The 13,114-nt window shown below is 45.6% G+C and overlaps 1 protein-coding gene across 29 annotated transcripts in view; it reads left to right on the forward strand.

Annotated features, from left to right (window-relative positions):
* The first annotated feature begins 285 nt into the window (after positions 1 to 285).
* Positions 286 to 13,114, forward strand: part of LOC144891865 (DNA repair protein RAD51 homolog 2-like) — a 42,664-nt gene continuing 29,835 nt past the window's right edge. For 4 of the 29 annotated variants that reach the window (XM_078776876.1, XM_078776877.1, XM_078776878.1 and 1 more), the window contains exons 1-2: positions 5,315 to 5,545; positions 7,221 to 7,334. In XM_078776876.1, coding sequence (XP_078633002.1) covers positions 5,462 to 5,545; positions 7,221 to 7,334 — 198 coding nt within the window. In that variant the 5' untranslated portion in view covers positions 5,315 to 5,461. Of the gene's footprint in view, positions 907 to 1,635; positions 1,868 to 5,110; positions 5,234 to 5,314; positions 5,608 to 5,805; positions 6,048 to 6,382; positions 7,335 to 13,114 lie in introns of those variants that run through there. The other 25 variants (XM_078776869.1, XM_078776886.1, XM_078776871.1 and 22 more) reach the window with 20 other exon arrangements.

Genomic DNA, 13,114 nt, shown 5'->3' on the forward strand with positions numbered 1-13,114 from the left:
TGGGTGGGGGAGGGGTGGATGTATACGGGATGGGTGGGGGAGGGGTGGATGTATACGGGAGGGGTGGATGTATACGGGGTGGATGTATACGGGGTGGGTGGGGGAGGGGTGGATGTATACGGGATGGGTGGGGGAGGGGTGGATGTATACGGGGTGGGTGGGGGAGGGGTGGATGTATACGGGGTGGGTGGGGGAGGGGTGGATGTATACGGGATGGGTGGGGGAGGGGTGGATGTATACGGGGTGGGTGGGGGAGGGGTGGATGTATACGGGGTGGATGGGAAAGGGGTGGATGTATACGGGGTGGATGTATACGGGGTGGATGTATACGGGGTGGATGTATACGGGGTGGGTGGGGGCATTGCCGCTATGCTTATTTTTTCGCAGGATGATGAACTTGCATGTTTTGGCGAATCCGGAATTCGGAAAAAGGAGATTGCGCCCCTTCGCGGCAGACGTGAAGCGTCGTGGAGGAGTTTTGACTTTACGGCCAAGGTGTGTTTTTCGACTTACTTGGTACGTTGGTTTGTTGGTTCGATATATATTCTCGGCGTTGAACACAAACACAATCTGTGTGTAATCGAATATAATGTAAAACCGTGATAATGTCACCGTCTCCACGAGCTCATGGGAGTCTTGAACATTTTTTTTTTGTTCTTCAGTGTTTATTACAAGATGAGGCGCGACGATGTTATACGTTGATTCACGAAGGGTCTGCATTAATATAATGTTTTGTTCACGTCGCTTTGCCTCTTAATGTGGAGAATGTTAATTTATAAAACATTTCCTCGATCACGATGGAATCCTGATGAACGTTTTCAACACTAAACGCCCGAGGAACCAGCGCTCCTGGTTTGTTCTTTCCACACACCTCAAGGTTTCACCCACAGAGTGCTGCTTTTACTGGTTAGTCGGTCAGAAATGCTTTTTTGGCATCGCCTTTTCTCCACCAATTTAAGTAAAGCTTTCGTAAGTTACCCCGATTATTATACATTATAAGGCTTATGATTCGTTATTTGGGTGACGTCAGTTGAAATTGATTTACATACAAATGTCCCGGTCGTGGTTTGACGCCCTTTATTACGGGTGTGGGGTCGTTTCAGCAGGGAGGGTCCGACACCCTTTATTGATTAAACACTTGAGGTAAATCCTCCATTCTCCCTCAAAAGGGCCCATCTATTTATTATGTACGCGTGTCCGGGGGAACGGTGTTGGGGTCGTTCCGGTGCAGGCAATGGGGGTGCATGTGAACAAATACACTTGGGGGTGGGGGTCATTTCACCAGGGAGGGGCTGGCCCCTTCCCTGAAATTGGGGGTGGGGTCGTTTCAGCAGGGAGGGGCTGTCCCAATCCCATAAAGTGTGTTTGTGGTTGTTTCAACAGGGAGGGGCTGTCCCCGTCCCATAAAGTGGAGAGGAGGGAGGGGGGGGTTATTTTGAATTTCTACTCTTTGAGAATTTTTGACGTATTTTCTTACCATACACACATCCCATAAAGATGGGCCTGTTAGTTTCAAGGATGATAATTGTTTTCCCCAAGATATGAAAAATATTCAAGATTTTGAAATAAGGATTTTTTTTGGTTTTTACAGTGAGCCCAACATGCTTATTATTTCCATAAGAAATTGTTTTTTAGGGGGTTCTCTCTGCGTTACCTGTTGCATTCATTCCTGGTTCTGCAGTGCCTGCTGGAGAGTACCGTTGAAGTCGGTTTCCCCACACTCACCACCAGCAAGCTATAGGTCTTAACGCAGGTGCAGTGCCCTGGGAGATTCTCTCATCACCTGGCGCAGTATCGTGGGTCCCCTTCTCTGTGAGTTCACGACTGGAGCAGCACTGAACACGGGATTCCGGGAGGCCTTTCGAAGGTCACTCGTTTGCACTGTCCATGCCACTGGGAACGCTCCTTGTTTGCAAATTTCCCTGAAGCCCCTCACCTCCTCTTTTCTGTTACTGTGGGCCACAGTCATTCATCTGGGGCACTCCCATCTGACAACATTTTCCCACTTGTTTTTGCTTTTTCACCCAGGGGGGCCCTCGTCGTTTTTTGGCGCTACCCTTCCGACTTGGTGTTCATAAAACATTCCACACTTAGTCAAGGCTGGTGTAAGAGCTAACACATAGAACATATCATAAAGGGGGTGTTTGTGTGTGTGTGTGTGTGTGTGTGTGTGTGTGTGTGTGTGTGTGTGTGTGTGTGTGTGTGTGTGTGTGTGTGTGTGTGTGTGTGTGTGTGTGATAGAGAGAGAGAGAGAGAGAGAGAGAGAGAGAGAGAGAGAGAGAGAGAGAGAGAGAGATAGTGACAGATAGTGACAGAGACAGACACCAGCAGATAACAGGAACATCGGGAGACGTGTGGAATGGAGAGGCTTGGGGCGGGCTATACGGGATAAACAAATGGACACGACAGGAACTTTAAGGAAAGAAAACGGAATTTGACGAAGGTGGATTTGGGGTGTATTAACTGGGCAGAAAAAGATCAAGGATTTGGATGGGGGAAGATAGGAGATGGTGGTAAACAGCTGTTTTGAAGACTTGAAGGGAGGAGAGGGATTGAAGAGAGTGTGGGAGTTTGTTCCAGAGGCAGGAGTAAAGAGGAATGAAGGAGTGAAGGTGAGCAGAGAGTCTTGATTTTGGCAGTTTAACCATCAGAGGGTTTCTGGCAGATCTTGTGCGACCTGTAGGAATATTTGAGGGACAGAGCCCAGAGAGAGCTGGGGGAGCAAGGCCAGAGAGGAGTCGGTAGAAGACAGAAAGACCACCAACCTGCCTGCGGTGAGTAAGTGAACGGCCCTCGGAGTTAGCTTCATCGAGGGAGATTCCAATGATTCTGAATGCTTTGGTTTCAACAGCATGAAGCCGAGCGAGATGTGAGGCAGGTGCACCAGCCCAGAGGGGAGAGCAGTATTCCATTGAGCTGCGGATGAAAGCTTTGTTTGTGGTGAAGAGCTCTGAAGTGCCCAGAAAGGACTTCACATGATGAAGGATGTCCAGACAGCGACTGGCTTTGGAGGCCAGCTTGGAAATGTGGTTTTCCCAGGAAAGAGCATGGCAGATAGTGAGACCCAAAAGCTTGAGTTACAGAATTTCTTCAAGAGGATTATTGAGAAAGTAGATGGGAGGGTTGTCCAGACGTTCTTTTTGGAGATACAAAGTGAAAGTGTGAGGTTTGTCAGGATTGAAAGACATGCTCCACGTGGTTGACCAGTTTGTGATTTTGTCCAGGTCTGCAGAGATTGAAGAGGCTGCTGCCTGCCGATCTGAGGGATGAGGCATGGAGCGGCAGAGAGTGGAGTCATCAGCAAAGAGATATAGAGGATTTTCCAGCGTCAGAAAGATCATCAATGAAGACCAAAAAAAGCCCAGGGCCCAGAACACTGCCTTGATTTGTCACATGGTCACAGATTGATTAACTGCAATATGTTCAAAAATTACATAACACAATCTTTTTCGGAATTTGTGTTGCATAACGCTTGATTATATAACATAACATTTGATGATATAACATACTGCTTGATTATATAACATAACCCTTGGTTACCGTGCATGCTGATGTACTGTGCGTTCTGATGGGCTTGATTAAAGCTTATTATTATTCGACATGTGAAAGTCAATAAAAAAAATTATGCTAAATTAAAAAGGCAATGTTGGAATGACAAACTACAGTCTAATAAATGTCCTAAACAAGATGGGGATGATGTTGGTTTGGAGAGTAGCTCACAGTATTGCCATCGCATAACAATCCCAACATTACTGCCTCATTTATACTTCATCAGTTATTGCTTCAAGCTTCTACAAACACTCCACTGGTTACACCAGTACTTGATTACTCCTGTTGTGCAGCCACACACTGACAACAACAACAACAACCACCTGGACTCTACAAATTAGCAGATGAGTACAATGTTATAATATCAGTACATGATCAGCAACTTCTTACAAATGCATGAACATCTCCAATAACAGCATTCTATAATTATCTCCATTTGTGATTGGTTACTCCAAGTTGATAAAAAAGAAAAGTAGGAAAGACAACTGAAGCTGCAAGAAGTCCCTGAAATTATATAGGAGCTTCTTATACTTTTGCAGAAATGAACTATAGGAGCTTCTAATACTTTTAGCTCGGCCTATCTCGAGACAATAGTCTTGAGGCAGTGATGGAGGGATTGTTATGTGATGGCAATACTGTTAGCTACTCTCTAAGTCTAAACCAACATCATCCCTATCTTGTTTAGGACCTTTTTTAGACTGTAGTTTGTCATCCCTACATTGCCTTTTTAATTTAGCATAAATTTTTTTATTCACTTGTTTCTGTAATTTTATATAATGTGGAATAACACAATGGAATATGGTACTCAGAGGATACCCAATCTTGGAGCAAAAGTGCCAAGATATCTTATTCAGCAAAGTCAAACACTGCACATGTTCCTATATTGTTTTACGTAACCCTGACTGTATCTTGCAGCTCTGTCTTATTGCTCGTTTCTCAAAGAGTAATGTCTTCATCCAGCCTCAACCCACACAATGACCTGCACTCAGAAATGCTCAAAATAACTGATGTGGTTTCCCTTTAACCAATAGGGCTGGGACAGAGGGTAGGGGCGGAGCCTATGTAAATTAATTGACCATAGACCACTCCAGGCGATGCAGTATGCCAAAACAAAGATGAAAGGAACACTAAATGTCAGTTCAAATATTTATTACACTCGGGGGCCTGTTCGTCCATTGGACCAAATTTTAATTGGGGACTTTTGGATCTTCTGGGACTTTTAGGTCTTTGGGGACTTTTGAGTCATCAGGGTCATCTGGGTCTTTTTGGTCCTTGGGGACTTTTGGGTGAACTGGGTATTTTGGGTCATCAAGGACTTTTGGGTCATCTGGGTGTTTTTGGTCCTCAAGGGTCTTTTGGGTCCTCGGGGACATATGATTAGATTTTTCGGGGTCTGTCATCGTGAATAACAATCGAGCCAACCCAATGGAAATCTTATGCCACAAACCCGGGCAGTGTATGATCAGTGGAGGCTTACAGGCCTAATGTGTTTGGACCACCAAAACACCAAGATGGCGTCCATATAATTTTAACTTGTGCTATAGAGGGTGGAGTCAAGCGACAGATGTGGGTGTGGTCTGGCAGCTGTTTGACCAATGGTTGCACATTTCAGAAATCGATCCTTAACAAGAACCCCAACAACAACAGCAATGGGAAGCTCTTGTAGACCTGCAACATGTTGCAGGTAAAAATGTAGACAATGTTCTTCGGCCAAAAAGAACAACACATTGAGTGAGCTCAGGTATTTCAAGTTACAGTTTGGTGAGGGTGGATATTTTGTGATGATGCAAGCATGTAAACGGCGGTAAAACAATGATAATAAAGTAAAAATAACAATAATCCAAAGACAAAGCTGCATTGTGATGTTGCTTATGTGATTGTTTGTCCACCAGAACTGGACAGACGTAGAGCCATGGCCTCCAAAAATCTCCGCCGAGCTGGTTTGCCCGCTGAACTGTGTTCACGACTGGCAAAGCAACAGGTTGTGACCTGCCAGGTGTGACTTGCTTATCTCCCTTCACCCTCCAATTTCTTCCTTCTATTATGGACCTTCTGATGGTATTTTATTTGATACTGAAAAAGGAACTGGGGTTAGGGTTAGATAGTAACTGATAAGTTGAATTTGTGTTGTGGGCACATGTGGATCAATGCAATTGCCCAGGGCCCCATGGTGGGGGGGGGGGGGGGGGTGGGGGGGTTGAAGGAGGGAGAATTAGGGTGCAAACTTGAAGGTTTGCTTAAGGCACCCTGGCTGGTGGGGGTGATATACTGTATGATTCCCTCAAAAGTAAATCCGAAAATGAAGCAGCAGTGTCGGCAGCAGTAGCGGTAACGTTCGGGCTAACAGGTAAGAACATTTCGACCGCATTGTTTCCGAGTTATAGGTAGAGTATGTTGTTTTTTGAGACCATCACAATGCACTCACACTGAGATGCCAAATTAATGTAGAGTTATTACATTCCGATTGTAATATTAATTTCCTTTTTTTTATTGTGATAGCTCGATGATCCCTGGTGTTGGGCTAGCGGCTAGGGTGCCGGCTTAGGATCCTAGGATCCTGAGTTCGAATCTCGGTCGATCGCCGAATTAATGCCAGGGGGGTTGACTCAGCCTGTCATCCTTCCGAGGTCGGCAAATTGAGTACCAGTTCACTGGTAATTCCCTGTTTGTCGTTGAAGGCGGCAAAAAGGGTTGGCGTCAGGAAGGGCATCCGGCCGTAAAACATTGCTTCAAAAAGGGGACCAAAAAACAACAACTACCACGGTCCCCGAAAAGGCCAACCCCCGCTTTGCGGGGAAAAATGGCCTCTAAACGGTGGTTTTTATTGTGATAGCTCGATGGTTTCTGCATTGTTTTGGTGAATATTGGAGAATAGAGTAAAGTTAAAATCACAATCTGCGGTGCATTATTGGAGGAACATGCATTGTGAAAATTGGGCGTTTTATCCTTGTTCAGAATGGGTTGGGTAGGGATAAAGGAGGTGTGGGGACCTATTTTTAACTTTTGACAGGGCCCCAAAATCACTAAGACCACCCCTGCTGACCTGACCGGTTGATGACTCTTCAACAGAGACCGAATTGCAGGAGCAAACTGATTTTTGTCGAAAGACTCGGCGTGTACATGGAATTGTTTCCAACAGCTATGATTTGTTTATTTGTAATCAAATATTGAACTTGAAGTATGAATGTTTCTGAAAATAAGGTGGCGTAAAAGAGACAGCGGGAAGCTTCCGGAAAAAATTATTTTTTACAACTTTTAAAATCTTCATTTTATTTCAATTGAATTATAGACTTGAACACTGTAGAACACAAATCGCCTTTTAGCGCTTTCAAAAAAACCTTCCGTTTAGCAGTACTTGCACAAAATATTATGGCATTTTACATCATCACGACCAATCAAATTTTCCGCTCGTCAACCCCGTCCATGTCCTTGTTTCTCAAGACTACGCGAGGTAAGGTGTTTTGTGAACTCTGTATTTGTTTTTTATTTTTCTTGAATCGTGGTTTCAGTCACATCAGTATGGCAAATTTCAATTTTCTCACCTCCCACAGAAAGCACTAAATATGTATTTATACCGGTGACTGGTTAGAAAGAGCTTTAAATATTTGATATTGTGGAATTCATTGTTGGAATTTTTTTTTTCTTATTCAATTCTCCCCACCCTCCTCGAGGATTTTCTAACATTGTCTCCACTGGATCTACTGAGGATGACTGGGAGGAGTTATGAGGATTTATCACAGCTGATGATGACTATCAGCAAGCACTGTTGTCCGAAAACTACCACTGTAAGTTTTTTAAAATATTCTTTATGAAATTTCACGCGCCACAAAGTAAAAGCCACTCAAAGGTGGGGGCGACACAAAGGAGAGTATTTATATTAAAGAGACATTTACACAAAAACACCCGCTCCCTTCGGCTGGGAAGGGGTAAAGGGTGGGGAAATAATGGGGAAGGAGGGGCAAATATAATTTGTGCCCTAATTAATAACCCCCCCTTTCACTATGTGGGTGTGCAGGCAAACTTCATGTCCTCCCTCCCCCCCCCCCTCACAAAGAACGGGGGGGGGGAAGAGGGGAGGGAGGATTGGGCCTGTGCCCATGAGCTGACCCTGGTACTATCAACGTGCAAATTTTGGTGGAAATCAGCCCAGCCATGTTTTCTTCGATAATTTTAGACAAACACACACGCATACATAGAATTGCCTTATTTAATATAGTAGGATTCCTCTTGAACTGAGGTATGTTAGGATTGAGGGGGAAGCAGGATGCCTGTGAAGAGTTCCAAAGGGGTGCAGTACGGGGAAAGAAACTAGAAGAGTGGCTGTCTGGTTTGTGGATTGTCTTCGTCCTCGAGACAGATACTACAGTGAGAGCAGAGATGGGAAGAAGCTGCCAAACGTGTAGAGTAACTAAAAGTACGCTCAGGTGGAACAACCTGTGATTCGACCCTCAAGATCACATTCCGTAAAATTATCTGGGGAAAAGGCTCAAATAACATACAGAGCAGTGGATTGAAAGGTTCCAGGGACGATGTAACTCCTGTCCCACCAGATTGGCAGCACGTCGCTGGATTATATAAAGGAGAGAGGTGAGAGGCATCAGCCCAAATATGGCAACAACACTCCATGACGGGTCGTATGGTGGCCTTGTATGGATAGGGCATGGCAGCTGGAGGATTGAATCGCCGAGCACGGAATAAGCCGCCAAGGCAATGAGAGGCTCCTTTAGTTATACCAGAGATGCATTTTTCCCATCTGAAGTTTGAGCTGATGTCCAATCCACGAAGATGGATACATACCAAGGAGTTCCTGCAAAGGTGAATAATCCATAGACATGGTTGGAAAATTGGGTGATCTCGAGCTGCACACAGACAGCAAGTGAGTCTTATTTTGGTTGAAAGTAATGAGCTAATCATTTCCCCAGTTAATCACACTCTCTCGTTCCTGATTAAGGGTGGCACTGGCCTGAACACGGGATGGAGGAGACATGCATGGTTCCTGGATATGTAGTATACTCGTACAGTGTTGAATCATCTGTGTAAATGGCTAACTGTGCAAGAATACAACCAGGCAGGTCATTCATAAACAACAAGAACAATGGAGGGCACAACCCAGAACCGGGGATGACTGTCACTCGTGTACCACAGAGATCTTTTTGATTTACAAGGAAGTCAGAAATTGTCGGAAGAAATTTTCCAGAGATGACACACGATTTTAGCTTATAGATCAGTTGTCCAGAAATGCCCTTGTGCCACGCTTTGTCAAAAGCTGTCAAGATGTCGAGAGCATCAACCCTAACATCACCACGATGATCCAAAGCCCGATTCACATGTTCATTAATTAGGGATAGAACATCACCAGTAGATATTGAATGTCGGAAGCCACGCCGGGCATCACTTGAGAGGTTGTGGGTTTCCAGATGACTTGTGAGTTGCAGTTTCAGCTGGGATTCAAACAAATTGCTCATAATGCGTAAAAGGCGAATATGTCGATAGTTGGAAGGAGCCGATTTCTCATCGGAGCCTTTAAAGATAGGGACTACAAAAGCCTGCTTTTAGCTGGGTAGAAGCACAGATAAGCGATACAATTTTGAGAGAACAGAAGACAGTTCAGGTGAACACATCTTCAAAGCAATTTCAGAGATTCCATCTGGTCCAGCAGCTTTTGAGATGTCAAGCCCTTGAATAATCTTCGCAACTTTCCTGGGTGTGATGATAATAGTGGACAAACTGGTGTGAACACGGGAAGGACAAGCAGGCAATGGGTGTCCGTGGTCTGCATATGTGGAGTTTGCAGCAGAATGCTCAGAAAAGATGTTGACTTCATCAATAGGAGAGGTTAGCACTTCAGGGCCATTGAAGAGGACAAGAATCGATGATCGATTATGGATGAGAATGCTGTTAACAATTCTCCAAAAATCTCTGGATCTTACCTGTTGAATTGAGGTAGAATCACACACAGATTCTGCATACTGTTGCTTAGGCCTCAGTCACACTGGATCGTACGATTTCTGGATCGTGCGATTGATGGCAATCTGGCCGAGGTACGACCAATCGTCAATGTTTGCTACGCTCTCCATTTGCGATCGCAAACAGCGATTGCTCTTAGGACTTATGGTAGGTCATCGTACGATTGGTGGTACGCGTGGTCGTGCGATCACCAACGATTGGAGAAGATCGATCGCAAGATCAATCGTAGGTAATCGTGCGACGAGTGGTGGCGACCTGCGACCGCTCACACGATCGATCGCAGCCAGTCGCAGCCAGTCACAGCCAGTCGTGAGTTCGATTCCCGACGCAGCTATAAAATGTCATAAATGTGTTTACGATCCCTCAGATGGACGTTAAACGGACGTGCCGTCTGCCGACGTTCGTTTGTGGACGTTAAAGACCCCAAGATGTCCTTCGCGAAGAGTCGGCGAGCTATCGCAGGCACCCTCAACAAATTACAAATCCTTGCCCTGACTAGTGGAACGTCAGGCCTGGCCAACCGGTTCGTGACAAACTCAGACCAAGCTTCCCCCGGCCGACCCCTCAAGAAAGGTGGGCTAATGAAGAAGAAGTCACAGGAAGAAGATCGTGTTGAAGAATAGAATGACATCCTGTATTAAATATTTATTTATATCATGTTAAAGTTAAAGGATTCTGATGTGCAGTCCCATACTCCATACTGTATGACAAAGACTCCGTCCTACCGAAACAGTTTCTTGTCAATCGTCACACTGTACTGGTGGTTTGCCATTGCATTCCCAGAAGTATTTCGGACAGGAATTTGTACTTTATTCAGGATTCCGGTGATGGCTCGCCTCCTCTTCGTGAAGGACACCGTGGCGTGGGGTCTACCAACTAACGCCAGCAGACGGGATTCCCGTTTAACGTCGATCCTGGAAATGATGATTCACACTGCCTATGAATCACCACGATGCCACTTTATAGCTTGGTTGGGATTCGAACCCAGGGTAGACAGCTTGGAGCCGAGTTTGTGTACCTGCCAGCCCTTGTTTAAGAATTAAGCGATTTAAATCAAAACATCGGACCGAATTTACTAAAGTCGTTTAGCGAGCGTCTTGTCAACACACGTCGAACCATTAAACACTGACAAAAACATTGTTGTACACGCACAGCAAAACACGCCGAACACACGCGAATGGTATAAAATAATATAATATCATATAATAATATAATATTATAGTATAATGGTCCAAATATACTGGTCTGCGAGCTAAAGACTGGTGGTACCACCAATCGTAAGGTCGTGCAACCAGTCGGGACAGGCCGTGACTGGTCGCACTACCGATCGTGAGGTCGTACGACAGGTGGCACCACCAATCGTCGGGTGGCAGGACCAGTAGCACGACCAATCGTGCGACTACTTGACCCGCAATCATGCACGACTGGTGGTGCGTCCATGTGCGACTGGTGGTACGACCATGTAAGACCTGTCTACGACCTCTTACGATTTGGAATCGCAGGTCAGAAGTTTTGAACATGACCATCGACCTTGCTGCGACTGATTTTGCTCTGGCGATCACCCACGACCTCTGCGACCAGTCGCGCGCTCTTTCTACGATTTGCCCGCGATTCACAAAATTTTCGGTCGCAGCTAGGTCATAACCTGGTCGCAGGCCCGGTGTGACTGGGGCTTTAACATTCTCTAAGACTCATTTACAGTGTTTACTTGCAAGACGAAACAAGTGACGCGCCTCAATTGAGGCAACGCAATGATACTGATTGAACAAGGAGCTGATACTCCAGGCCCCCTGCCTTTTTTGTGATAGGCCGAATAGGTCTGTGTAATATGAAAGCTAAATGTTGAACGGTTTTTGAAATAATGCATACACAAGCCAAGTTACTTCTCTCCTGATAAGGTGGAGAAGTTTTTGTCAAACCTCGACTCTGATTCTTCAACTGGACCAGACAGCATCAGCCCACGGGTCCTAAAATCCTGCTCTGCCGCTCTATCTCACCCTCTGTCTGTTCTCTTCACCCTCTCTTTTGCTCAAGGTCATCTGCTATCAACTGCGAAATCAGCAAACATTACCACTTTACACAAAAAAGGTGCAAAAACAGATCCTTGCAACTACAGACCAATCAGCCTGATCCCAATTATCAGCAAGGTCATGGAATCAATCATCACTTCTGACATCAAATTCTTCCTCTTCTCCAATGGCTTGATCTCTGATCATCAATTTGGATTCTGACCAGGTCATTCTACTTTGGACGTGATCCTTCTGCTGTCTCAACAATGGATGGAGGTCCTTAATGCCAAACAGGAAATCAGAGCTGTCTTCCTTGACATATCACTTGCCTTCGATACGATTTGGCACCCCGCTCTGCTCTCCAAACTCTCCTCCTGTGGTATCCATGGAAATCTCCACACATGGCTTGCGGACCTCCTCTCTGGTCGTAGTCAACGTGTGGGCCTGAATGGATTTCTCTTATCTCCCCTTCTTGTTCAGGCTGGAGTTCCCCAAGGCAGTGTTCTGGGCCCTGTGCTTTTTCTGGTCTTCATCAATGATCTCTCCGACTCTCTGGAAAATCCTCTCTATCTCTTTGCTGATGACTCCACTCTCTGCCGCTCCATACCTCATCCCTCAGATCGGCAGTCTGCAGCCTCCTCACTCTCTGCAGACCTGGACAAAATCACAGACTGGTCAAACAAGTGGAACATGTCTTTCAATCCTGACAAATCTCACACTCTCACTATGTCTCTCCGAAAAGACCGACTGGACAACCCTCCCATCTACTTTCTCAACAACCCTCTCCAAGAAGTTCTGTAACTCAAGCTTTTGGGTCTCACTATCTGCCATGATCTTTCCTGGGGAAACCACATTTCCAAGCTGGCCTCCAAAGCCAGTCGCCGACTGGGCATCATCCGTCGTGCGAAGTCCTTCCTTGGCACACTTGAGCTCCTCACCACATACAAGGCATTCATCCGCAGCTCAATGGAATACTGTTCTCCCTTCTGGGCTGGTGCTCCATCCTCACATCTCGCTCGGCTTCACGCTGTTGAAACCAAAGCTTTCAGAATCATTGGAATCTACCGCGATGAAGCTGGAACGAATTCAGGGGAGTTTATGCAATGGCGCGTCATCCGTCAGCCTGTCCGTCCGTCCATAAACACTTGCAACTTCTTCTCCGAAACCGCTGAAGGGATTTTGACCAAACTTGGCACAAATTATATTTGTTGGGTTGTAACTAACGTTTGTTCACGGCATTAACAAAATCGGGGTCGAAGGCGGTTCCCCAGGGTCAAAGTGGATCCAGGTTTGACCCTCTAAGATAGGAATTTGCTTTTCCTCTGAAACTACACACACTATTTCGATGAAACTTGACCACAACCTTCATCACCCGTGATGTATCAAAGTTTGTTTCTGGCACAAAAAAAATCTAAGTCTAAGGGGATCTACGGAGGGTCAAAGTGGGTCCATGTTTGAACCCCCAAAATAGGTATTTGCTTTCTTCTCTGAAACTACACACACAATTTCGATGAAACCTGACCACAACCTTCACCACCTGTGCTGTCCCAAAGTTTATTCGTGGCATTAAAAAAAATCTGCCCCTTTGG

This window comes from Myxine glutinosa, chromosome 4, assembly GCF_964187855.1.
Source record: "Myxine glutinosa chromosome 4, kmMyxGlut1.1, whole genome shotgun sequence".
Lineage (NCBI taxonomy): Eukaryota > Metazoa > Chordata > Myxini > Myxiniformes > Myxinidae > Myxine > Myxine glutinosa.